Source organism: Caloenas nicobarica, chromosome Z, assembly GCF_036013445.1.
Source record: "Caloenas nicobarica isolate bCalNic1 chromosome Z, bCalNic1.hap1, whole genome shotgun sequence".
In the NCBI taxonomy this organism is placed as follows: Eukaryota; Metazoa; Chordata; class Aves; order Columbiformes; family Columbidae; genus Caloenas; species Caloenas nicobarica.
The window spans coordinates 13,210,880-13,238,780 of record NC_088284.1 but is presented as its reverse complement, the minus strand read 5'-3'; the positions used below and the strand labels follow the sequence as shown (position 1 = coordinate 13,238,780).

Below are 27,901 nucleotides of genomic sequence, written 5' to 3'. Positions count from 1 at the left end.
TTCCTGTGTGCTGTGCTCTGGTGAACTTGCTTTAGCAGGTGGATTGGACTAGATGATCTCCAGAGGTCCCTTCCAACCCCAAGCATTTGGTGATTCTGTGATCTGTGGGGTCAGCTACACCTTTCAACACATTAGCTAGGTGACTGAATGCTGCATTCATAGTTACTATGCAGATAGTACATATTCCATGTGGTCGTGAGCCTCTGCTATCAATGTATCTTTAGTTTCATTTATACAACAGGTTTAGTGGTACTTGGGATGAATGTATACATTCAAAAAATCACAAAATAAGTGGAAAGAGATGGAATACAGTTTAATAGTAAACACTAAATACTTCTCACTGGGATTACATTCCTCGCAATAATCACTGTTGCTTCATTTCCAGTAGTAAAAGACAGCTGGAGAAATCACTAGGCTTCAAACATGTAATGCTTCATTTACAGCATAAACAACAGCCTTTTGCCTATCTGCATTTCTGCACAGGTAAATTATGTTACCGACATAACTTAAGCCAAATCCAAAATGGTAGAATTCTCTGTATCTGATTCTAGACCACAAGAGCTAGTCTTTAAACAGTAGGTCAGCTGAGATTCTTAGGAGGACTTCAGGGTTTAACTGCTGTGTAAAATGCAAGAGGAAAAATTAACTACTATACAGTATGTCATTCAGTCTTCTCTGTCATAAAAAGTTTGCAGGGTTAAGCACAGACATTTCATCTTTTCTGTAGTTTGATGTCAACCATTTCCTTGTTTCTCTCTCACAGTGGCTATGAATACTTCTTTGATGGTCTCCTTGTCCAAGTTCCTGCCTGTAAAGAGAAATAAATTAGCTAATTATATTTTACAGTGTTTTACAAAAAATGCATGCAAGTAGCAACCTGCAAGCCTTCTCTGCAATGAAAATGTTTATTATGCTAATGAGTGAAAGCAGAGGAATATTAAAATTAAGCTGGCGGTAAGAAGATAACTTTAGATTTCACATGCAACAACAGACTTCAAGCTGTAAAAGTAAGGGAAATGAGGAAAATTGGCTTTTTTTTGGTCATAAAAACACTTTGCAAAGCAGAGAGTAACAAGTAGGAAATAGAAACGTACAACCTCAGCATTACAAGCTTTTCAGAAACAAACCAGATTTTATATATTTTAATAGCTATAATCCCCTTGCTTACAGTTACTGAAAATTCGATCAAACATTCAAACCATTCCCATCATCACATTTATAATTATGGATTTAAAAAATAACATCAAATATGACAATATAATTTATGAATACTTAGCAGTTTACTTTATTGTCACTAAAAGGGTCTGGAGCATCTTTTTATGAGGAGAGACTGATAGATCTGGATCTGTTCAGTCTGGAAAAGGGAAGGCTGAGAGGGGATCTTATCAATGCTTATAAATATCTCAAGGGTGGGTGTCAGGAGGATGGGACCAGGCTCCTTTCAGTGGTGCCCAGCGATAGGATGAAGGGCAACAGGCACAGACTGAAGCACAGGAGGTTCCATCTGAGTATGAGGAGAAACTTCTTTACTTTGAGGGTGCCAGAGCCCTGGAACAGGCTGCCCACAGAGGCTGTGGAGTCTCCTTCTCTCTGGAGACATTCAAAACCTGCCTGGACACGATCCTGTGTGATCTGTTCTGGTGAATCTGCTTTAGCAGGTGGGTTGGACTAGATGATCTTTCAAGGTCCTTTCCAACCCCAACCAGTCTGTGATTCTGTGTAGATTCCTCTCAGCTGGAAAATAAAACTGCAGGAGGTCTTGATGGATAAACCTTTGACTGAAGGTATTACTGAACATACTCACTGCTATTACTTGGGCCAGTTTAGGTCAGTTGCTTTTCACTGGAAAAGACACAGGACTGCCTGCTGAAAGAGCAGCTTCTTAAAATCAAGCAAGGAGATATGTAATTTCTTACCTATTAGGACCAGCCTATTTGTCCTCTTTTCATCCTCTTTCCATGCAACTGCAGTCTCTTCCAGATCATAGAGTTCATGGACACCTTGGACTATCACCTGATGAGATTTGCCTTGAACAGATACCAGTCCCTTATCAGAAAAATAACTGTTAGGATATATAAACAAATCTTTAAAAATTAAACATGTAAGAGAGGGAAAAAAAAAACCAACTTTGAAACTAGGCGAAGCACGGAAAAATATTTCTGGTCACTATGCACCAGTTAGTCAAAATAACCACGCAGTATGATCACTTCTACTCATAACATCCGTTCTCACATCTGTTTCTTTCGTTAAAGACTAATCATTACACTTTGCCATACGCTGCCTTCTGTTCCTCATTTGCTCAGTATCTAGCGTGTTCAAGTAAAAACAAAATGTCAGCAGCTACTATGCTACTTTGAATATATATATAGATACACACATCATATATATATATGGTGTATGATGTATCTGTCCATGAAAGACTGCTTATTAGCAAAGATTATGTAAAATGAGCAAAAATGTTTGATTTCAGATTATTCTGATTAAGCTCTCATGCTCAGTATATTCACTATTCTGAAGCAGGGTCTTTGAATACTGGAAACTGAACGAACATTTGTGAAGTAAAATGACTAGCAACAGAATTATAAGGGATTACTATCAGAGTGAGTCCATTAACCTACATAACACAAGTTACATTAAAAGAGTTTTCACCATTTTTTATAAAACTTCATAAATATTTCAGTGGAATATGTTCTGTAAAATGTCTTATACTTCCACACAAGAAAAATTTAAAAAAAAAAAAAAGTTAAAGATATTTCATGAAAAAGTCTAGTTGGAATTCTATGACTACCACTGCCAAAAGGATTATGACTGCAGGTAAGAGATAAATACAAAAGGAACAAACTTCAGAACCCATTGTATAATTACCTGGGGTTCATTTTCTTTGGTGTATTTGTCCATGACCGACGGCCAGCACACAGCTTATCGCAGGCCTCAGATCTCCTAAAGAATTACTTGATTCCAATGCTCAATACAACAAAAATGTACTTGTGCACAGCAGTACTGTTTTCAGACAGTGTAAGATGCATCACTGGCTACTTCCTTCTATTTGTAAGGAAGGGTAAGAAAAGGATATTCTTGTTTTGTTGCTGAAAGAGCAAGAATACAACCTTTCTTCCAATGAAATGAAAATAATTATGTCACTCTCCACGATGCACAGGTGTTCTTAGAAAACAAACCAGAGCATATTTTCTTTTATTTCTTTCAGCCTACCAAATGACAGACTTGATTCTCATTTTTTAATGATTTGCATGGCTGCTTGGTATAAGGAGAATGAAAATATATCCTAAATTGTCACCTATGCTTCTCTCAAAACCATGCAACTGAAAAAAATATGAAGTGCCCATGAAAATGAGTAATTATGGGCTGCAGCTTTAAAACTGCAGTCTGACAATACTTTAAGAAGTCTGAAGTATAGACCACAACTAGTATTGTGCTGCTGTGTTTTGCCAAATTGAACTTCCACATATTATGCCAACAATTATAATTACAGATAGCAATCTAAAGTATCCAATCTACAGTATCCAATATCTTGATAAGGAGACATTTATGTGAGATGGATGGAACCTTTCAAAGCAATAAAGGTGAAAAAAGAAAAAGTGATTTAAGTGTGTCCTGATTATTAACTTTGCCACTGATGTCTAGGACTGCACATCTTCCCTCTCAATTCAAAACAAGGAGGACCAATCTTTGCTTCCCTGACAGTTATCTCCTTTAGAGTTGTTCCACCAGCCAGCAGATAACAAACTCTCCACACGGAACAATAATAAATTGCTATTCTCCGTTTTGTCTGTTCTCCTCCGATGATCTAGCAGTGCCTTTGATAGGTCTGTAACTGACAGCACACTACAGTTTTTTAGGTGTAACAGAAGAAAGTACAAAACAAAGAAGTTGATAATTTCTGACTAACCTTCAGTCTTATGACATCCATGGTGTGCCCAGTCTTATCTTTAACGTTCTTCTCCCACAGAAGATTCTATGGAAAGGAAAAGTGTTTTGATAAACAGAATGGCATTGGATAATTTTCTATAGAAAGCCACAATGATTTTTTCCATTCACAGTGTTGTATTACTTACCTGAATAAAGAGATTTAAGTTTTCTTCTTTTATACTTCCTGGAACTTCAAATGTTACTGTAATAATACCCTGTAAATGGAAAGACCCATTTATTATTACCAAACTGAATAAACACCTCATTACACTAATTTCAGAAAGTGTTCTTTATAACTTGGCCTCATAAAAAAGCAACTTTATATCCATATCAAATTAAAAGAAAAAAAAAAATCTGTTGTGCTCTAATTTGCTATATTATGCTATACTACTTCTGTTTGGGTGTTGTGGTGGATGCACTTGATGCCGCCCCAACCAAACCAGCAGCCATTTGATCCAGGCTCCAGAAGAGGTAAAGGCCTGAGCCACAGCCAGGCCAAGAACTCCTTTTGGGAAACCCACAGGGAAGCAGAACGGCACACTGAACACTGGTACCTTGTGGGCACAGGGAGTCTTGTGCAGACTTTTCCTACTGTATGCAATTTGACTAAAAGTCAACCACTTCATTCTATAAATATGGCAGCCCAAGTGAACCCACTTTGAGCTCTCCCTGCTAAGTGGGCTGTACAGTGATGGTTTTATTTCTCATACGTCAGTGGATGAGCCGAATTTAAGTTTAATATTAATCATTTAGCTTAAGTAAATGCACAATAAATACAATGAATCATTTAGAAGTGTAAGGTTGTATGATTTTTGGTATACTCTCTGCTTCATGTTACTTAGTAAGCTGGATTTGCTGATGTCTTAGGCTGTAAAGTTCTGCTCATATTTACCAAAAGCAACTACAAACTACACTGAACACTTGCAAGATAATGTCCAGTTTGCACTTTGCTGGTAAGAATGGAACTGACTGGGAAAAAAAAAAATATTTCGAGGCTAAAGCAGAGACATTACAGACATCTGTGAAACTGGGCCTGTTTTGCACTTCGCGAAGAAGAAAGGGATTTATTCAGACAAAACAGTATCTGTGAGGCTATGGACCATAAACAATGTCTACAGATGAAGAAAACAAAGGCACATATGAAATCAGTGAAAAAGATCCAATGAGAAGCAAGAAGACCTCAAAGTGAAATATTGCTATTGGACTGAACCATGGTATGAATGGTCTGTAAAGATAAAAAAGTCTACGGTTTTCTATACTCAGGTTGGACCTCTGCGCAAGTACCCAGCTTGAGTCAGCCCTCCTGCTATTCTACTCCATTAAATTTTTTTTCTTTGGAGAATTTTGTTTCCTGAAAGCCTGCTCTGCATATAGTCATCAGGCCTCGCCTGAAAGTTTGCCTTCAGAGCTCTAAAATACAGACTCTGGAGCAAACAGTTATCAGGGAGAGAAGACATCTGAAAGCTTGCACTGCTAACAGGTACAAGGCTCCTGGAGAGAAGGTCAGCAGTGTTCGGCTTGGCATATTTCCTCCATGCAGTAAGTAATACAGTGAATCTGTCATTAAACTCTCTTAAATCACGCTTTTCTTTGAGAAATCTAAATATTGTTCTGCACTAAGCAGAACCCTAAATCATTCCCCCACGACAGGTGTGCACTTAGGGACATACACAATATGTTTAATAGTTTAATGCCATGAGTTTCTACTGTGTAATTCTTTGCTGTAGCTGATGTTTGTTCTCAAAGGAAGTCTAATAATTTTAATTCTTATAGGCTAGTAAACTCAATCTTTCAAATATGTTTAAGAATGTTATTTTCTCGGCATAGTGATCTTTGTCACAATTTCTGATATTCATCGCAATTCTATCAGACAAAAATTAATCAACATATTTTTCACATATCCATACTTTCCTGCTAGGAAAAGCTTTTTATAAATAAGACTATGTAAGAATAGATGCCAAATGAAAAAAAGGTGTCCGAGGTAATGTCTTATTCCAAAGCAACCACCAGCTTACTGCTCAGAATCAATTATCAAAACAGAAGATGAAAATAAATGTATCGTTTAAAAATATTAATTTATTAAAAACCAAAGGAATTAATATGTCAAACTTATTTTTGTCACTATAACCTCTCAATGGCATAGAAGAACTTACAATTACTTTTCGTACAATCTAAAATTCTTCGAAATTATTGCTGCTTTCAGATGACTATTCTAACTTGAGGAAAAAAAAAATAAAAGCAACAGGCAGCAAATCTAAATGTTTACCTAATGACTAAGTAAACTCAGCAAAACAACCTAACACTTCAAGCAGCTTCAAAACAAGACAAACAAAGGTTTGGCTTCTGTTGACCTTCCACATGAAGATAATAAGCACACTTTACCACTCCACGAGGACTGGCAGCCTACCACAACAGAAGTGTTCTGCTCTCATTTATGCCTCATCTGTCTCAACAATCATCTTTAAAAATGTGGGTGTTGAACTAAACAGGGACAGTAACAACGAATTCTCATTGTTTCCTACTGGTCAAACAGCTCCACACTACAAAACCAATCATTTCATTAATAACATAAGCATGCGATAAAATGCTATAAGCATGCGATAACGCTGATAAAATGCAGAAACGCTTCTACTCAACTTCTTTTTCTACTTTAGGGATCTACTCAGACTTTTATTACTATAACTGAACATATTTAAGATGAACACAAGTTTTAATTAAACAAAAAAACTATTAAGATTCGGATTGCAATTATAGCTAACCATGAAACCAATTTCATATTTAATCTTCAGTTACAAAAGGACATTATAGTTGCTTTATGCCATTTTCAAGACTAGTAAACTTCACAGTCAAGATCTGCAATTCAAAAAAGAAAAAATACAGGCATTATATGCATCATGCTTTAACCTGAAAATTAAATTTCATCATAGCAACTTTCAAGAAGGAAAGCACGCTTTTCTAAGCTACTGTATAAAATTACAAGTTGGGGGTTTTTTTGCAGCCCCTGAGGGGACTGTTTCCCACAGGTGAACCGCACCCAGTTGGGGATACCCCAAGGAGGACTGCGACCCACAATTCATAGAGCAGGGTCTCTGTATATGGTTTGGGGGCCTGTGGGTGACCCATGCAGCAAGGACTCTAAGGAACAGAGCAGTGACAAAATCGCTAAGAAACAAAAAGGAGCAGAAAGCCAGTACACGAAGGTACAGGCCCTGGTAAAAAGGCTCTGTCTTTCTTGGAAGATTCCTTTAGGTACTGAAAGGCCACAATAATGTCTCCCCAGAGCCTTCTCTTCTCCAGGCTGATCAACCCCAACTCTCTCAGCTTTTCCTCACGGCAGAGCTGTTCCAGCCCTCTGATCATTTTTGTGGCCTCCTCTAGCCCTCTCCAACAGGTCCATGTCTTTCCTGTGCTGAGAACCACAGAGCTGGATGCAGGACTCCAGGTGGGGTCTCACCAGGGTGGAGCGCACTACTGCAAAAACTTGGGGAATCCAGAAGGAGCCTTGGCTCTGGTACTAGGAATCTCCAGTTGTATATTCTGGCATGAGTGGTGCACCTGTCACATGTGGCAATGTGTGCAGACAATGTATAAACTGTTGGAAAAAGTAGGGACCCGTGAAAGCTCTAGTGGGACAGGAAGATGACTGGGAAGACACAGGATGGTGTCAGCTTCAAGCCCATGGCATGGGGCCTTAACAGTCTCCTATGGCAGCATGCAAGAGAATTAGCCCAGGAGTTGCAAAAGGAATACAATTACCACCTGTAAAACAATAGGAGGTGTGCTCCTTTGCTGTGGGACTATGCCAGAGTTTATCATATGCCTCAAACAGAGCCTCAGACTTAAAAATCATCACCAGACTGACAGTCCCTGTTAGATTAATGGTCTGCTAAAAGATGCCCTAGCAAGCGCTCAACAGGAACAACAAACCCTGAATCAAAACCTAGTAGCTGATATCTGATTATATTAAGGGTAGAGTTTATAACCCATATGTGTTCATACAGCTCTTTAAGTGTGTGTAAGCTTATAAGGCTTATGTAGCAGGGGTCACAGTGCACAGAGTTGTGGGAGGCCATGAGCTGCCTTTTATGTCTCCCAACCTGTTCCAGTCAGCTCTGAAACCATGTAACAGTAATAACAAAACAAAACAAAACAACCTCACACGCCTTCAGGGAGAAAAACACAGGGCACCCTGTTAGAGAGACAGACATCTCCAGCCACTGGGGACTGGAGACTTCTGGACGGATGGCTATGCCATGCCTAAGGGGGTACACACACCCCTGAGACACTGCAGCATGTTGTCTACCCACAGAGCAGGGGCTCTCCAGAGGTACTGAGGGCCCTGCAGGAACCACAGAGAAGAAACCCTAAGGAATAGAAAATCATTAGACAAACACCCCCAACTCCCTATGCCATGTGTGGCCGTGCTGGAAGAACTTGGATGAACTACATGAAACCCACTGGAAAAAATAGGGAAAGCTGTGGGAGAAAGGGAGAGAGGTGTTCATGCAAGTGTTTGTGTAATTCTTTTGCATTTTTCAGTACTCAAATCAGGAATTACAAGTTTTGTTGCCTGGCAATAAATTCAGTAATTCCCTGACTTAAGACTGTTCTGCTTTTGAGATGGGCCTAAGCAGAAAATGTTACTGCGACCATAACATTTGGAAAACAAACAAACAAAATTAAAAGGGAGCCTTTCTAGTAAAAACTGTACATCATGGATAAGAGAGGTGCTTAAAAGTTGTGATTAGCATAGAACCATTTATATTCTGTAGGGATGTTGGACCAGATTAATTTCAAAGACAAATTTAGGGAAAGAGATATGCTGATCACAAAAAATACTGTATTTGCTCAGATAAGAGCCACAAAGGCAGAAATGCTATTTGCAGTTGCATTATGCATCAAAGTGTTGTACACAGGGAGAGAGAAGACTCTGCCCTGATATAAACACATATTGGTTTGAGTATTGTGTGGGGCGGGGCGAGGAATACTTTTTTAGAGTTTAATCTGACATACTAAAAATAACATCAACAGAATTGTTTCTTTTTTTAGCATACATGTGCTTACAGGATAGATACCTAGTTTATAGGGCTGAATCTACTTCACTGCTAAAACTTAAATGGTTATTATTTCTTCTGAAAACAATGTGAAGCACTCATAGAACAGAAATCTACACATGGCTTAACTACTCAGTGAAGTTTTATTAAAGCTTTGAAAAAAGCAAAGTTATGAATAATATCTCTCTCATTATCTACATATACAGACAACAATTGGACAGAAAATCTACAGGATAAAGACTGGCTACAAAAGTAGAACTTGATTCTGCAAATATGAAAAAGAGTAGTGCTATTTGTCTGTTTCAGTAACACTGTCCATGTGAATCAATGAATGGTGTGACTGTCTGGAGCCATGAAATCTGTTTTTGAAAGTAAGACTTACTATATCCATTTAGAATCTGTCTACAACAAAGTGCATTCCTACATGTATTCAATGTAATCTTCCAAATACCATAGAACACTTTACTCCCTAACTGAAACCTTCTGAACAGGTAACATGATTAGCATGCAATGCTTGCAATTACCCTGAACAATCTTGTTCTTACAAAAAGATTGAAGCAGTAGTTTTGGTAATTACCTTATCTAGATGTGCATGTGTCGTCTTTATATGCTCAAGCTTCTTCTGCAAACTGAAAATAAGTGAAATTAAATGTTGCATTTTAGTAGAATGGACAAAATGTCATTGTTTCAAAATTTAAATAAACTTCAGTACTGCAGAGCAAAACTAAAATATCAAAAATAAGACTACATACTCAAAATAAGCCTCAATTATTAATTCAATTTTAATCTCAAAACAGATATGTTTAATCATTTTAGTTTGATCTAGTTAATGACTTGTGTCAGAATGTTAGTTTCATAATATATGAACATGATTATGAAAATTATTTATAGTATCTTTGGGATTTTAAATATTTATACTTCAACAACAAGCAGCTTGATAGTCCCTTGAGTAAGAACAAAAGGCAAATTACATCATTAAAGCAAGAAGGGAAAAATAAATCATTAGAATTCGTCGATTATTAGATTTTTTTAAAAAAAAACTTTGGAAGAATTATTTGAAAAGCAAGGAAAAAAGTACAAAGCCATTTTTTGCGAGAGTGAAATCTGTTAACATTAAGTGAAATACTATATGCAGAGCTCCCACTCCAACTCTGCTGTACACACACCTCATTCCTACTGCGCAGTGTATCTGCTAATTCAAAATTGGTCCCCTCTACTTCATTAAGGAACTTGGCGACTTGACACAGTAAGACCCTGAATCTTAGTTTACAAAACATTGTGTGACAATGTAAAATTTTACTGCAGCTTTAATTACACGCCCACATCTCTTCAACCAAGACAGTGCAAGATTTCTCGAAATAGAGTTTCTATACCAGAGAACATTCTGTCTATGTCCAACATACAGAAAAAAGAATACTACAGCAAAAGTCACTAAGATGACAGCTCTCTGTTACTTCAGAGAAGATTTCCCACCAAAATCGCTCCTTCACTGTAAATTTGAAGAAGGCTTTAAAGGTGGGGGAAAAGGTACTGGCTGCTGTTGAAGTAATATTTAAAACTCCTCCTTGCATGTTCTTTGTTTTGTTGTCTTCTTCTCAAACTGCGTTTCACAGAATCCTGAACTCTTGATGTGTTTCCTGTCACTTCAGGCATGTATAGACTACAAGGTTCTACCAGTACAGTCACACTGATCAGATGTTGTGTCTGTCTGCTACACTGGCAGAAATCCTTACTATAGAATATAGTTTAAAAAGCAATTTTGTGCACTGGTGTGTATTTGTGCTCAAATGGTGTTGGATGCAGAGATTTTTTGCTACAGATGATAGGGCAGAAGTCAGCACTATGGGGAGAAGGGGAAGGGGAGGGATGGTCAGCTCCTGAAGGACTTTCTCAGATTTGTTAGAGCACAGCACTTCTTAGTAAACCTTGCAGAATGCCACCCAATATTACAGCTAATCAGATCTAACTGTAGATCTTTTGGTTCACATATTCTTACCGCTTTCTCTCTGTTGTGTGGCTCCAAGATGAGACAGTTTAGCTAGCTAGTACATCATAAGAACACAGGACACGGGTTTATGATCTGGTTTATAACTTAATAGTTATCTACTGACCATAAAGGATATATTTGCCTTCCTCCTCCCTTAACTTCCTTTTGGATGCCTATTCTGATACCTCCCTGATGCTGCCTTTGGTACAGATTTAATCGGTACATACAAGGAGCTCAAAAGAAACAAGCACTATGCTTCACAGATCAGATAAAAGCCAGCGCCAGCAAAGAGAAAGGGTAGCAGAGGCTCAGGAAAAGCAGGTTATCCTTTGGATAGTACTGCACCAGTTTTCTGCGAAATCTGATGAACACATCTCATCTACTAGAGGTCACTAGCTTGCATATTCTGCAATTTCTCCCTTCTGTGAATATGTTTATGTTCCTTTCTCTGAAGTTAACAGTGTGTGTCCAGGAAGAAAAATGAAGCTGATACTGCCCTCAGTTGCATATTCCTTTCTTTCCTTTATGATTCGTCCAGTACTCCTTGCTGTCTTTGCTGAAGAACTTCAGCACAAAAGGTGAACAGAAACTCCTTCTCCCCTCACCTCCAGTTTTACTTTTCCACTCAACTAGATGCTGAAGCACACATTTGGTATTAGGAAAAAAACAAAACCAAAAACCCACACAAACAAACCAACCAACCCACTCACCCACCATGGAACTCAGTAACCAGAATTCACAGTGGCTTCATTTGTGACGGAACCTCAGTCCCTCATTGTTTTCTGTGAAAACTATGGAGGTCCCCAGTTTGTCATCATGTGAAGTGAGAAAAATTTTGAAATCCTTTAAGGGGACCAGAAAACAGTGTACATATCTACTCTACTGCTAGTACTAAAGCAGAACTCGTATTTGGGGAAAAAAAAAAAAAAAACAACAGCTAACCATGTACACTCTGGCTTATTTAACTTTACAAGGTCAAAAGGCTTTTGTTGCACAAATTTCAAGTAGAAGAATTCTCAGTCTCAGAATACCACTTACAAAGTGAAAATATTAAACAACTGACTAAACTAGAATTTCCAATAGAAACTCAGATGCAAATTTGAGCCAGGATTTCAGTCTGTCTATTTTGTGCATGTATTTATACAGTGGACATTATTTCTAACGAAAGACACCGAAATTATCACCATACCTTATGCCAGATAAACTGTCAAAAGCATGCAGGTCCAAGACATTGGAGAGATCAACTCTGAACAGAGGGAAGAAAGAAAGCTCTGTACTTTTGCTATATTCAAATGCTGTGTATATTTAAAGAATTATTTTTAAAATAGTTCACTGAAGCTTATTCTTTTTCCTGTCTATCATACTAATGTCATCAGTCCTTAGCCTTATTTTTGGATGTTGGTGGTTGGTATCATCTTCTACAAGGAAACACAGTGTTTATTTACACAGTAATATGTAAGCAGAGAAACATAACTTTTAAAAAATACAGTAAAATACAAGGTACTTCCAAGAATGACTATAAAATACCTCATACTGGATATCTGAATAATAACTGATTTTCCCTAAATGGGAAAATGAACCCTGAAGTTCTTCCCAGCAACTATTTGGCACCCTTAATATAAACTCTCAACATACACACAAACCCCTGGAAGATTATACAAAAAACCTTGTAGCTTACACTGACATAATGTTAGCAAAAGAAACTGAAATACACTACCGGGTAACTGCTACTATGAAGAATTTGGTCTCTAACAACTGAAACAAACAAATGAAAAACGTAATACAGAACAGACAGCACTGATCGTATTTACTTGTAAGAACAGCTAGCTACATACTTGCATTAGAAACATTTTTTAAAATCAAAGCAATATAGACTACACTTTCCAATTATACTTGACAATAACTTAAAAAAGCAAAGTATACTTTATTAAGATTGTCTACTATTTTCCCTTCAAAAATTGCTTAAAATATAAATCTGTATTACAGGAACACTTATCATAATATAGTGAAATAACTGATATAATAGTACACAAAACAGTCCTAGCGGTCTGAAAGATACACTGCGCTCCTAACACCCCTGGGAATACCATCTCCATTTAGCTGCTTATTAAAGAAAAAATCTGAGTCAGAATTTCAATAAAAAATAGCAAACACAATGCAATTACTTTTTCTTCTTATAACGTTCCTTACAATGCTTTCAAAGTCATTTTACAGTAACAACTTATTTGCAGCAGTCATCACAAGTGAGAAAAATCTTTAAGCTGACAGAACAGAAAGAAAACATTACAGTGCATGTGATCAATAATTAGATCAGAGACAACTTAGTCTTGCAATTTGCTCTTTGGTTGCAAGATCTCGTCCACAAGTTACAAGAAACTCACATTTCTACCTGTAACACTCCCTTAAAAATCTGCTACATTTCTGTAATATGCTGAAGTCGATTAAACTACATCTGTATTAGCATTTTTCAGAAAATATCCAAAGGCTATTACTCCACAAATAGCAACATGACTAAAATATAACTTCAGTAATTAAAAGTCATATTCATATTAAACTTAGAACAAAATGCAGGTTTTGAAAAATATTGCCCAAGCTTTCGTAAAAACCACTAAGCAATATTTATAGTTATATTGCAAAGTCCCACAGAACCCACCAGTGGTAAGCTCTGTAAACTAAGCTACATCTTAATAGTCATTTTTTAAAAATACTTATACACTAGAGTGTAGAATGTGAACAGTAACAAAGAAAAATAGCAGAAAAATGCTTACTTCTTTAAAAAAAAAATCCTTTAGCTACACGCTTATTAGTAAAATAAATACTGAGTTAAATATTTCTACTTCAAAAGCTTTCCTCTAAGCAAACTAGTCTAACAGCATACTTAAATCTGTCACAAAAGAAGCAGGATGTGATACCTATTAACAGTGGCCATTTAATACCTTGATCTTTGTGTCTCTAGAATTTTAACAAGTCCATTTATTGACCTAAAATCAAATAGAAAAAATAGAAGTTAGATGAAAATGCAACTGTAATATCTCGCTTGAACAAGTTATCCACGGAAAACAGCATGAGAAATAGCACCACAACAACAACCCCAACTCTGTTACCAGCTTGAACAAACCAACAGACATTCCGCCAGACTTCATTTTTGTGACTTTTTAAAGTAAGGGTTGGGGAACTTTACAAGTTCCGATGACAAAATACTACCTGCGAGAATTGCATTTTCCTATCCAAGACTACCCAAGACACACTCTGTTGGGTCTAAGTATTTTTACTTTTAGAATCCAAAACACTAATGAAGTTGTAAAGTATTTAAAAATTTTCGTGTTTCATTTCGGTTATCACGGTATTGGTAGAAAAAGACTGAGCATATCTTTGATCACTAATTTGATCCAGATCATTGGTTCTCCTCCACACATGACAATTATTTGGGACTTCTTTCATACATCTTTGCATTTTCTAGTGAACTGACATCTTTTCCATGATGCCAATTCTGAAAAATGGAAACAGCTACCCAAAAATGTAAGAGTACAGACATTTAAGACAAAGGCCTGTCCTTAGCAGGCAACATCAAATCTTACCTAGATAAGCAAACTGCAAAGATTGTGTAAGCACATAAAAGTATTGAAATGCCTTTAGATGGGGAAGTCTCTTTTCCCCTCTAAACTAATGATTTTTGTCAATGTATTAATGAGATCTAATTTCTGTATTAACAGCAAGAAGGAACTATGTTTAAATTAATACTTTGAACCAGTACGGTGTTGCAGTTATGCCAAAAATTTCATACCTGACAGATGTTCTGACTTTATTCAATTCTTCACCTGAAACCAAATCTGTTTTATTGATGATTACAAGATCAGCTAATGCAACCTGCCTATGCATTAAGGAAAAAAAAAAAAGACAACATGAAAAAACAATTACTTTTTTTGTAAGGCAGAAACACGATCTTTCCCATAGCACCAAAAAAAAAAATACTATGATCACTGTTAGTACAGAAAGGCAAACATTAGTCATACTCCGTGATGTTCTAGTTTCATTAAAGTACTACTTCTCCTTGAGGTGCTCTTCTACGCCATAAGGAGTCTACCAAGCTACAAAGGCTTGCCAGTTGGTTTTTTGTTCATTTGGTGGTCCTAGTGGCGGTTGGTTGTTTTGTTTGTCTGTTTTGCTTGTTTGTGGGGTTTTGGTTTGTTTTCATATGTCATCCAATCCAAAGTGTTTGGTGATTATGAACTTTACAAGCCTCTATTTCTCTTGCATATAGTCTTTGTAAAGTCATACTTGAAGTCTCTTTGCTTAACAAAGACTTCTGTTGTTATAATCACCCCTAATCATTGTGGCTTCACATCTAGCAAAAAATATTGCTCTATCTCCAGTTCTACTTTGAGCATCTGATAGATCCTAGCACCCAATTCTTTCTTCCTTCCAGCACAGGTGGCTCCCCTTCACTTACGTAAAATCTCATCCCTCTTAAAATATGTATTAGAAAAGTCAGATCTTGGCAAAAAGACCAAATAGAGCATGAAGTCACTTTTCTATTTTTAACCCCATTACACCAATCTACCTTGGTTTAAAAGCAAAGGAGAAGAAAAAAGACTTACAAAAGAAGCCATTTCTAATGACCTTCTATACAGTGCCGTTCCCAACTGTGATATATAAAATTAATTTATACATTCATACCGAGATGCTTCATTGACAAGGCCTTCCGGCTTTTCTTCTGTCAAGTGCTAAACAAAAATTAAAACGATTGAGTTAAATATATTTAAATGACATTTAAATTTATTTGCAATTAAAGGAAGTCAAAACCAATTCAGCTAAGGTATGTTTTTCAACATGGTATTGAGGAAGATGGCATCTAGGATTTTTCTGTAAAATGATGGTGAAAAAGTTCATTTACACGTCCAACAATATCAGTGTTTGCAGCCTATTCAAGCTGTAACTAGGCAGAACAGTCAGTCAGCACTGACAAAAGCAGCAGCTTCTGGTCATGCTGCAGTAGTTCAGTATCATCTGCAGCTTTGTGCTCCACCTGTCTGCCCAAGCTCATGTCCTCACAGAAGAATTAATGAAAGGGAAACACAGAGCCTTACTTAATTTAGGCAGAGCAACAGACTACACTGAAGCAGCAAAGGCTCAGCTATGAATCATCTTCTGTCCACTCTGCCATGAAGGCAGAAATCTCCAGGACAGAAGCATCGCAGACACATGGAGGCAGTAAAACTTTAAACTGATGCTGTAGTATTATTAACAGCTCATCGTTTATGCCTTACATCTTCAGGTAGATTAGAAAGTCCTGCGGTCTCCTTCATCAGCTCTAAATGTACCACGATTACTTTGAAACTTGGTTTTAAAGACAAAGGAATACCAAATGAAAGTGGAATTAAATGTCATGGGAAATACGTAAATTAAAAAGACTAGAAAACTGATTTTTTTCTTCAAGTGGAATTATCAGGCATCTAACTCTATTTGACTTTAAAAATGAAAGTAGATTATTGCATACTGTCAGTCTGTCATCTTAAAAAAAAAAAAAGAAAAAAGAAAACCCCAAAACTATTTCCTGTTTCTGTACAACATAAACAGCATATAACAGGACGACTGGGAGACAACCTTTCCCACTATTTGTAATGCTCTGTGTATTGATTCAACTGAACATTGCCAGATATGTTGCCCAGAAAAAGACCATGTCAGTAGTCGAGATGTCAAGTTCTGAAAGTAGAGAACTGTCACTTCAAGTTGTTCAAATGTTTGCCCTTGATTAAAAAAAAAAAAGTATTTTTCAGATTGCTGGGTGACAAAACCATTACAGTGATAACCCATGATTTCAATTGTCACTTAAGTTTCACTTGGGCTGACTGGCAGCAGGGTACTATCTGTCAGCTTTTCTTATGATGGGTCAGTTCTTTGAAGCATGACACCCTTAAATTGCTGCCTATTATCTCAATGTCATTATCTGTATTGCTTTCAAAATTCTTTGAATCACAAACAGTTGTTGAGGTCAAGCTTTGCAACAAGAGGAACTGCAAAAGTTAACAAGTCCTTTATACAAAGCAAAAAGTTGTTTACTTGGCATATAACTGAGAAAGTCTGAAGTTTCTAATATTCTGAGTGGATGTCAGTTTTGTACAAACTTACTGATTAAATAAGAGTTTTCAGTGAGCTGCCAAAAATAACGTTGACAGAAAAGCTGAATGTTTCAAAACCTTCTTGTGTTGTTTCTGAAATACTACTTGCAACACAATTATATCTGATTCAAGCCAATAACCTGCATTGCATTAAGAGAAACAGAACAACATTTTTGCAAGTAATAAAACACATTTGAATTAGTTTGACAGCACTCAGCTGAAAAAGGAGTTGACTTAGGACACACTGTGGTTTCTTGTGATAGCTGAGCTGATCTAAAAGTTGATTCGTGCTTAAAACAGCTATCAGCCCCTTGCACTCATTCTTCTACCAACTCCCCCGCAGAAGTCCTTGCAAAACATAATGGCCTAACTCGCCAAACTAGCTTGCTATGGGGTTAGACTAGTTCCATCCCTGTGCAACACAAATTCAGGAGAGGACAGGACTGTCCCATTTCAGTAGATCAGCTATTAGATCAGCTCAACTGAAACAAGAAACTTAAATCATCCAAACCAAACAAAATCTTATAAAGGGGGAGAATTACTTCCTTATTTTAACCATTAGTCTTCAATTCTCTCAGCTTTTTGCAGCCATTATAAAATACAGAGATATTAAAAACACTTCTACAGCATGATGGTATTTTTATACCATGAAGGCATACTTTCTTATGGTCACTTTTACTACGAATCCTGCAAAATCAATGCCTAATCAAAGTAATCACTTCCTAAGTTACTAAACTACAAATTATTATTTTTATGAGTAGCCACTACAAAAAAAAATAACTATTTGACTTAATCATAATTTCTGCTGTTATCAAACCTCACTGTTCTATAGGTCTGTTCTTACATTACCCTTTATATAGATTACTCTAATACCTGCTCTTTTTGTCTGCTTCTATGTAATGAAGTAATCTTCTAATCTGAAATGGTACCCAGACACCCATCTCATCTCTCCTCACCATAGCTGCCCATCCTACAAGCACCTTTCTCAATTTGAGCCTTAACTCACTTGTTACCACACTGGTATCAGATGTTTGTTCTTACTCCTCTTGTTTCAAGTAACACGGACCAATTACACTCTGTAAGACAAATTTCTCCACTGTTTTTACAGTAATCCAAATGTCCATTTGTAATACAACCAAGATTCCTGAGTGAAGTGATGGTACTAGAAGGAAACAAGTATCTAGCAACTTGACAACTGTGAGGACACACGCTGCTGTGTTAGTAAGAATCTGAATTCCTATGAATATCAGTACTTCCTTGTTCCTATGCAAAATATAGCACTAACGACTGCAGAAACTGAAATATACTCTCACTAATTGTAAGAATTAAAGCTATTGTAAAAATGTAATTCATCCACATGAATATTATTGCTGCAGCTGTCCTAATTTGCAATTTTAAACCATGTAACAAATCCAGTAACTTACTTGCAGTCCATGCTTCGCATCAACAACAGATACAATACCTAAAAGAGAATATTACAATGGAATTGCAATGTGTTGAAAGCAGCTAACAATTTAACAACTTGTAAACTTCTTGTACAACTACTAAAGTAAAAAATATAAACACATTTACAACTGGTTATAATACTTTCAATACTTCCAGTGCACCTGAACACTAGACTTGTCACCTAATGATTTTCTTGTTTTTAACTGTTATCAGTGGTAAAAAAATGTCTACTGACCCAGGTGAGAGAAATTCTCACAAGGTAGATGCCTCTCCTCCTTCTTCTGCAATGGCAAATTGACAGAGGTACACTTTTAAAGGTTATCAAAACAAATTAAGGGGACTGACTGAGGTATGCAGTTATTGTGATTCTAAGTGACCAGGAATCCGCAGTTCTCTCACAGAGACTCAGGAAGCGTTACCTATTCAACTGAATGTTTCCTTGGCTAGATGGGCATTTGACTGACTGACCAAAGTGCTAGTAGGGTACTTTTTTAAGCCAAAATGTAAGGTTTTTTCCTACATTAAAAAAAAAAAAAATCACCATTCAACACACTCTTTAACTACATATTGTGATGATTTATATTACAGTAAAGTCAGATTTTTATTGGAACACAGCAAATGGTAGAGCTAACAAGAGTACAAAGGCAATGAAGGCAGAAAACAAAAGGCAGGGCAGGAGAGTCCAGATGTTGATAAGTTAAGAGTTCAGAAAAAAAGGAAACAATTTAGGAAACACTGCATTAGGAAGAAAAAATAATGAGAGCTGTAACATTACTCCTAAATAATGTTTTATAACATCTAACTAATGAGGGTTTTTTCCCCTCCTTACACCACAATCAAGAGCTCTTCATATCCCATACCTGAACAAAGCATTTCACAACTTTCATCGGATTTAGCAATCTGAAACTGCTCACCAGCAAGACAAAGAAGCATTAGAAAAAGCAAGTGGATCTCTGTGGTCAGATCTGGGGATGTGAGAACCAAGATCATGTATTTCAAACACTTTCTGAAACCTTGCCTTATATCATAAGAATACATTACACTGAATCCAGATACAGAATGCCAATACTTTGGAAAACAAGCTTGCACTTCTTACCATCAAGATAGATGTCACTTCCCAGCTCCGAATCAACCCAGAACATGGAGGCCACAGCTCCTAAGACATGCAGTACATTTAGTTTCAAAACTGACATTTTCCAGTAATCAATATTCAGATATGTTATAAGAAAACTCTGTTTGTAGTGCTGTACTTGAAACTCCTGTAGTCCAAATTCAGAAAGCATCATAGATGTCAAATACCCAACCACAGTTTGAACTAACAACAGCTACCTAAGCATTATGCTTGTGTGCACATCCACAGTTATGACTACAAAAAGCTTTAAAAATCTCACCATTCCAGATGCAAGTAAGTTGTCTAAATTACCTTTAATCAGTAATATCAACTATCTGTCATTACTATGCTCCAAGGGTCCCTCATTTCTAAAACATTCTGGACTGACCCTCTTCGCCTTTCAGACACTGTTTCCAGTTCATGGTATACACGCGCAAAAAAAAGGACATTAAAAAAGGAGATAAAACAGTTAAAGAAAAATGGAACTGTGACATTTGGGAGAAATCGGGTCCCTCCTAGGGACCTTCTCTTCTACACTGGCTTCTATAAACTCTCCTATGCAGTTTCTTACATCATAAATCAATAGAACAAAGAAAGTTAAGAATAACTGTATATAGAAAAGAATGTTTCCTTATTTATCTCAGGTCCACACAGGAAAAATTCTGGCTTTAGATAGTTTTAAGATAGATTGAGTTAAGTAGTATCTAATGCAGGTTCAATTTGCAAACAGATGTTGCACATGGAAGGCAAGTTTACAAAGGTAAATCATGCCTGATCGGTCTGTGAACATCGTACTTTGCCTTCTGTGAAAAAATAATTTTATTTGTAGACAAGGAGAAGGCACTTCATGCCGTTTACATCACCTCTAGCAAATTTTTCAACACTTTCTTTGAAGATATTCTAGTAACCAAGTTGGGACATTACCAGTCTGAATGGAAAGACAACTATGTAAACCTGGTTGGACAGTTAATCTTTAAAGGCTGAAGTTAACAGGTCATTATCCTACCTGGAAGGCAGCAGTAAGTAGGGTACTGCAGGGGTCTATCCTGAGACCTGTCCTGTTCAACACCTCTAGCAGGAACCCAGAAGGGGATGGAAGAGTTTGCAGAGAACACCAAATTCAGAAAAGAACAGTTGATATATCTACGGGCAAAGTTATCTTTCAGAGGGACTTGGCTAGGCAGGAAGGAACGATCAACAAGAACCTGACGACATTCAGCAAGAAAGAGCATTGAGAAATACACTTGAAAACAAAGAGCCCCTGACAATGACATGGACTGGCCAGGGAGCAGGTCAGCAGAGGCCCTGGGGGTCCTGGCAGGCATCAAGCTGAGGAAGCAGTGTGCCCCGGGATCAGAGGACAAAAACACTCGCGGTTGTTGGAACAGAAGCATGGCTAAGGCAAGTTACTTTCCTTTATTTAGCACTTTAAGCCCACATGTGGCCAGCACTCTCCCATACAGGAAAGACATCAGTGCAGGATCCCAAGGACAGTTAAGGCCAGAGCACAGGCCCTACAAGGAGAGGTGGGGGAACTGCATTTGTTGAGCCAGGAAATGGGACGGCTTCTGCAGAATCTAACAGCAACCTCCCTGGTGAGTCATTGAGAAGACTGAGGCAGGCTGTAGCAGAAGGATGGCAGACAACTGTAATAAGCTGAAGTGAGGTTCAGACCACATGTATCAGAAAAATGGGGTTTTTTTCACCATGAAAAGGCAGGCACAAAACAGGTTGCTGGAGAGGCTGTGCCATGTTTACCCTCAGATGACAGAGATATATGACTGCATATCGCAAACAACCTGGTCTTCTTACAGCTGCTTGAGGCAGGAGGTTGGACTAAAGGTGTTCTAACATCCCTTCCAAAATGAATCATTCTATGCTTACGCGATTCTAGTATTTTTTACATGCTAGGCCTCATTATCCACTTAATTTCTATCCAGATAAGGAGCTTCTGCAACAATGAAACACATAGCACTCTCTCTTCTTCGCATAGTCTTTTGTATCTCTTCAGAATGTAAAACAGTACATACTAAACTGGTGAGTCTTGAGCAAAAAGAATTAGCAAGTATTTGGACAACTGGGACAACATTCTATCAAGAACTTGGAATCTGTAACCCAGCACCTGCGTACTACACATGGCCTAGGAGTACACTACTCCTGTTTTCTGCTAAAATGGCCCTGTAAAACAGTTTCTAGCAACTGTAGGATGTGCTGTGTATTTATTTTTTAAAAATCATAATTTGTTATGAAATAAAACCAATTTAACATAAATCAGTGCAACAATATGAAGGACAAGAGGAGCTGACAGCAACAACAGCACTTTTTTTTAGTTACCAAATCCTTAGTTACTGGCAGGCTGTCTAAGACAGGTAACTAAGCTCATTCTAACACCTAAAACTGCCCACCTGAAGCAACAAGATGCAGTCCTCCAAACATCACTATGTATCAACACGAAATATCTGTCAGTTGTTCACAGTGCTTACTCATGCAAGATATAGCAAGGGCAATAACACCTAAGTTTTCTGGTAAGTATTGATTTTTTTACCAAAAAGCTTCATAGTTTTCCAGTTACACTCAAATAGAGTTTGTGTGTAACACAGGCCAAATCAATGTCCTTTATTTTGAATAAAACTACTTTACCATGACAACTATTTAGCTTGGAGCTGGAAAGTGTCAGTCTCCTAAATGGGAAACAACTTAATTTTATTCACTCACAATCAACACCACATTTTTAATTGAGATGGTTCAGAGAAAATTGTTTTAGATAGCTATTACTAACATAAGCTCAAATTTAAACACCTATTTATAATAAATATAAATAAAGGGCACAAACAGAATTTGTAAGATCTATTATTGTCCTGTACATACCAGATTAATGTATTGGTCTGTTTCACGGAGTATTTTATGACTTCACAAAACATAAGGGCTATCACAACAAATGTAACAATACATCAGATGCTAATAATTTATACTTTAGAAGGAGTAATGTAGAGCAGCAAAAGGCTGCTGAAAACTACTGGTTTCAGAGTGCGCTCCTCTTCTCCAAGGCCAGTGTCTTCTCTTGATATGAATATATTTTAACTGGATTTCTGTTAAGCTTTAGAGTCAATTTAGAGCAAGTTCAAAAAAACCCAAAAACCCAAAATAAAACACCCAATCAAACAACCAAACCCACAACCTTGCTTCTGCACCTTGTCTAATTCAGTTTTAGTCTACACAGCAATCAAAGCATGTGCCTGACAGCTCACCACTTTGTAACACATTTTGCACCATGAGCTGACTGGTGAGCAAATAAGCACTTCACAAAAACAGAATGATCATGGTTATAAAAACAGTAACGTGAACTACCTGGATCTGCCAAACCAGTTGTTTCTAACAATATATAGTCAAATTTTCCTCTCCTTTGCATCAGGTTCTCAATAGCCTTCACACCATTGTCCCTGTAAGAAGAAACAAACCTGAGAACAGAGAAAACAAGCTAAAACACATAGAAACATGTATCTTCTGACACAGAACGCAGTGTCCATATCATCAAAGCAATGGCCTGAGGCAGAACTTAAAGAGTCTGCAAAGGAAATTCAGTCATCAAGCTGCTGCTCTAATATCAGGCAAATTATAGCTTTCTCTTTCATTTCAGTCTGAAAATAGTATTTGCTTACTCCTCACAGGCATAATAAAGGTGAGTTAAATGAAGAATTGTTTTCAAACACTGAAAACCCTGTCAGTTTGTGTAAATATGTAACTATTCGTTTTGGCAGCTGAGATTACAGAAAGAAAGGAGGGGTGTGTGGGAGGTGGGGGAACTGAACCATGTTCTCCTGCCTTTCCACATCACCTACAGCAAAATTAAGATGTATCATTTACTTAAACCTCAGCTGATGAAGTCAGCCTTAAGCACAAATATACGACATCTTATACAGGAAACTGACATACAAAACATAGCAGCAGTGACAGCATTCCTTACATCCCTGTAAACCACAATGCAATAGGGTCTTCAGTTTTCCACTTACTATCCCAATTAAAGGCACAGAACTAGTTCTTCCAAATTTTCAGGACAAACAGACCATCACCTTTATTATAAACTTAGCATAAACAATCCAGCATTCTAACAAACAGGAAGAAGAAACAAATACAGTCCTACTTTTTAACATGACCATCAGCTTACAATTTGGAATATTGCGTTTCATTAGGTCACCAAAAGGTTCTCCCTCCACCCTTTCTGAGGTAAGCAATATTCAAGTATTAATGTACAGAGAAAAAAAAACACAGAGTAAGTGTTCAATGTGGAAATTAGGAAATGTGAGTCATAGTTCCAGCCTCCTTCAATCTTACGCTCTCTAAATAAATGCATATAATACCGACAGAAGAGGGAGAGCTCCTTACTCTACAATACCCCAATGGTGTATAAGCTGGTACTTAGACTATTTTTCTGAAAGACATTAAGTCCAAATCCAATAAGGCAGCACAAGGAAACAAATTTATATCTCCCAAATTCCATTTCTTGTTCTATCTGACAAAAGAAGTCAAAATCAATACTACTATCAGTTTTAGGAATATAATCCAATCAAACCCACACAGTCTTCTCCTTTCATCAATTCCGCACAAACCCACTGCAAGAACTTGTACAATAGTCTTTTCTTACTTTACTGAACAGCACAGGCAGCCATTCCTGAGCTCCAGCCATTCTTCATAGAGTTCTCCTCCTTGACTGATTGCCAGGGACTTCTCCAAGGCACTTCCTGGAAATATAAGTAGTACTATAATTTTAATCTACAAATTTGCATGGCAATGCCTGCAAAAAGAGATATGGTGTATATTTTTACTCTTGGGGGTTTTTTTGAGACCATATTTCTGACATGTTCTTCAGAAATTATTTTCTTCCATTTTATAAGAAATTTAAAAGACAAAATCAAGTTGGTTCTACAAAGACCAAAACCCACAGGGTGTAAGTACAGCGTAGTTCCATAAACTTTGCTAAAAGAAAGGGAAGTCAGCCTTTACCTCCACATCACATAAAGTCTCTGTCTATACATTTTATTTTAGGGTCCATGACCAGAAAAGTGACAGGCATCTTTGTTGATGAAATTAAACAAAAAGAAATCACCACCACCAAAGTGCAAACTGTAAGTAATGCTGACTACGGTACAGATATGAAATTACAGCCATAACAGTTAAAAATCCAGGGAAGGAAAGCAAAGAGTTCAAAGAAAAACAGACGGCAAGCACATATCTCCCCATTTTCTTGGTCTAGGATAATTTTTGATCTGTGTTTGTGAGGAAATGAAAGAAAATATCCCTTAACATGTTATTTTAATTTCCATTTCCTTGAAACTGAGTAGGACGAACAGAAGTACAGCATTTCTAACATGGTGACATACTCGTTTACTTGATTCTGAGGGGCTGAATTTATGTACAAAACAGATTAATGCACAGAATTATTTTATGGACACCAGCCAAAGAATGTTTTGCCCTTCTGAAGACTATGAGGTATGTCAATAATTCCAGTAATGGATTTAAAACTACAATGTTCTTGATTTCCAGAAGTTTTATGGACTTGTCATTTTACATCTAAAAAATGTTTCTGCAGGTTTACATACCTTCTCCAAACTCATTCAGAATAACTGCTATTCGTTTATTATGCTGTTCTGTCAGTATGTAATTTAGAAGAGTTGTTTTTCCAGCTCCTAGAACACAGATCATATTTTTATTAAAATGTTTTTTAAAAGCTTAAATTTTCAAATAAAAAGCAAATACTATTTTGTACATGCACACTTCAGATAAACCTGTTCTCTTCTGAAATACGAGTTTCCATTCTTGTATCCTGTATTCTACTGTAACACTGTAAAAATCAGTTTGTATAGATATTTGACCCCATGGGACTATCAAAACATTAAATCTCAGCATTAAAAGACCCCCAGTTTTCCATTAAGTAAGTCTCAGGGCTTGATAAACTTACAAGTCCCCCACCAGCTAGGCAGTCCTTTCCTAGAACACTCACTATGCCCCTCTTAACAAAAGGAGCACTTATTCTTCTCCCTCCCACTGCCTTTTCTGACCAGCTCTTTTGTCATCAGTAATCACAGATGTGCTAAGTGCCATTAGATGAGGCATTGTTAAGCAAGGTGTTCAGAATTTCTGTAACACCACATTACAAACAGTTTCATCCCATGCAAAAGATCACAACTAGGGAAGGGCTGTGCTGCCATCCAGCGAGATCTGGACAGGCTAGAGAGTTGGGCAGGGAAAAATTTAATGAAATATAACAAGGGAAAATGTAGAGTCTTGCATCTGGGCAGGAACAACCCCAGGTTCCAGTACAGGTTGGGGAATGACCTGTTAGAGAGCAGTGTAGGGGAAAGGGGCCTGGGGGTCCTGGTGGACAGCAGGATGACCATGAGCCAGCACTGTGCCCTTGTGGCCAAGAAGGCCAATGGCATCCTGGGGTGTATTAGAAGGGGGGTGGTTAGTAGGTCGAGAGAGGTTCTCCTTCCCCTCTACTCTGCCCTGGTGAGACCTCATCTGGAATATTGTGTCCAGTTCTGGGCCCCTCAGTTCAAGAAGGACAGGGAACTGCTGGAGAGAGTCCAGCGCAGGGCCACGAAGATGATTAAGGGAGTGGAGCATCTCCCTTATGAGGAAAGGCTGAGGGAGCTGGGGCTCTTTAGCTTGGAGAAGAGGAGATTGAGGGGTGACCTTATCAATGTTTATAAATATATAAAGGGTGGGTGTCACGAGGATGGAGCCAGGCTCTTCTCGGTGACAACCAACAGTAAGACAAGGGGTAATGGGTTCAAGCTGGAACACAAGAGGTTCCACTTAAATTTGAGAAGAAACTTCTTCTCAGTGAGGGTGACGGAACACTGGAACAGGCTGCCCAGGGAGGTTGTGGATTCTCCTTCTCTGGAGACATTTAAAACCCGCCTGGACGCCTTCCTGTGTAACCTCACCTAGGCGTTCCTGCTCCGGCAGGGGGATTGGACTAGATGATCTTTCGAGGTCCCTTCCAATCCCTAACATTCTGTGATTCTGTGATTTGGAAGAGTAACATTCCTTCCCTGCCCTTAGGGTTTTTTGAGAGAGTAAGATGTAGTATAAAGTTAAAACTCCTAGAACAGTGCTGACCATCCTAAATTTCACTTGATCTTTTCCATATATAACTACATTTGAAGCTCCAAATAACTATGTTGGTTTAAGGGAAGGAAGCCAAACCTCACATTTGTAAGACTGCAATTCAGTCTGCATTTAACTAAGGCAAATACATTACGCTAATCTGACATTAAGCGGCAAAAATCTATTTGTCAAACACGACCAGAAATACCGGGCCCTGAAAACAAGCGGGTAAAAGCAGCAACAAGAGCTTGTACAGCTGTTCAAACTGCTTCTACAAATCTCACTGGAACCGCACTGCGGGAGCGCTGCAAGGACACCGCGCCCAAACCGCGGTGAAGCGCGGAACGTGCAGCGCTGGGGGCGCCTTTCCGCCGTGCGGCCAGGATCCGGCTTTCCCACGCAACCCGCGGGCACGGAGGCCACACCAGCCGGGGCAGGTGTGCGAGCCGCGCTGCGGCCTCTCACGTCGGGGCTCCCCGGCGCCCCCAAGCCGAAGCCCTGAGCCCGCCACGCGGCCCCGCCCGGCGCCGGGAAGCGCGGCGTGCCGCAGGCACGGAAGGGCAGCGGGCCGCTCCTCACCTAAGTAGCCCGTAATGATGGTCACGGGGATCTTCCCGCTGGGGCTGGACTCAGCCTCCTCGGCGCCGCCGGCCTCTATCGGGACCAGGTCGGGGCAGTCTTCGTCCTCCATGGGAGCGCGGGCCGCCCCGCTCTGCGTAGCTCAGCCTGCCCCGGCGGGGAAGAGGGACAGACATAGGGCAGGCGATGCGGCGCCGCCCTCCCCTCAGCCGCATTCCCGCGCTGCCGCCCGCTCCCCCCGCGGCCCGGGCCCAGCGGCCGCTCACCTGTGCCTGCGTCGCGTCGCGTCGCGTCGCGTCACGGCCCACGAGACGCCGGCGCCGGCAGACGCACGGCTCGCATGCGCCACGGCACGCGCCCCGCCCACAGCCCCGCCCCGCGGAGCCTGCGCCTTGTCCCTGACGGCGGCCGCGCGCCGCCGCGCATGCGCAGCATGGGGGCGGGGCGGGGCGGGGCGGGGCGGGGCGGGGCGGGGCGGGGCGGGGCGGGGCGGGGCGGGGCGGGGCGGGGCGGGGCGGGGCGGGGCGGGGCGGGGCGCGCGGGCTGGCGGTTGGCCGTGAGCCGCCCG

At 38.9% G+C, this 27,901-nt stretch overlaps 1 protein-coding gene across 7 annotated transcripts; it reads right to left on the bottom strand.

The window, feature by feature from the left end:
- Nucleotides 1-314: 314 nt before the first annotated feature.
- Nucleotides 315-27,678, bottom strand: LOC136001652 (zinc-regulated GTPase metalloprotein activator 1A-like). 7 transcript variants are annotated; one of them, XM_065656187.1, is made up of 16 exons: nucleotides 27,600-27,678; nucleotides 27,334-27,480; nucleotides 25,242-25,328; nucleotides 24,287-24,383; nucleotides 22,993-23,084; nucleotides 19,630-19,689; nucleotides 18,512-18,549; nucleotides 15,646-15,692; nucleotides 14,753-14,839; nucleotides 13,905-13,949; nucleotides 12,158-12,214; nucleotides 9,559-9,610; nucleotides 4,074-4,142; nucleotides 3,908-3,973; nucleotides 1,917-2,046; nucleotides 315-808 (listed from the first exon to the last, which is right to left on the bottom strand). In XM_065656187.1, exons 2-16 carry the CDS (start codon nucleotides 27,443-27,445, stop codon nucleotides 735-737), a joined length of 1,113 nt encoding a protein of 370 aa, XP_065512259.1. In that variant the 5' UTR covers nucleotides 27,446-27,480; nucleotides 27,600-27,678; the 3' UTR covers nucleotides 315-734. The 7 variants fall into 7 exon arrangements, 6 of the variants coding, with proteins under 6 accessions (XP_065512259.1, XP_065512262.1, XP_065512260.1 ...); XR_010607826.1 differs by lacking the exon at nucleotides 315-808 and adding an exon at nucleotides 2,866-3,042 and having other exon boundaries at nucleotides 1,959-2,027; XM_065656190.1 differs by lacking the exon at nucleotides 19,630-19,689.
- Nucleotides 27,679-27,901: the final 223 nt, after the last annotated feature.

What these genes read in the sequence shown, in the direction of transcription:
- LOC136001652 (XM_065656187.1), bottom strand. Translation starts at nt 27,445, where the DNA reads ATGGAGGACGAAGACTGCCCCGACCTGGTCCCGATAGAGGCCGGCGGC. An exon ending in CTTGTCAATGAAGCATCTCG is followed by an intron (nt 14,840 to 15,645) that starts GTATGAATGTAT and finishes CTTAATGCATAG; the next exon opens with GCAGGTTGCATTAGCTGATC. An exon ending in TGGATGTCATAAGACTGAAG is followed by an intron (nt 2,047 to 3,907) that starts GTTAGTCAGAAA and finishes TTTTCTGATAAG; the next exon opens with GGACTGGTATCTGTTCAAGG.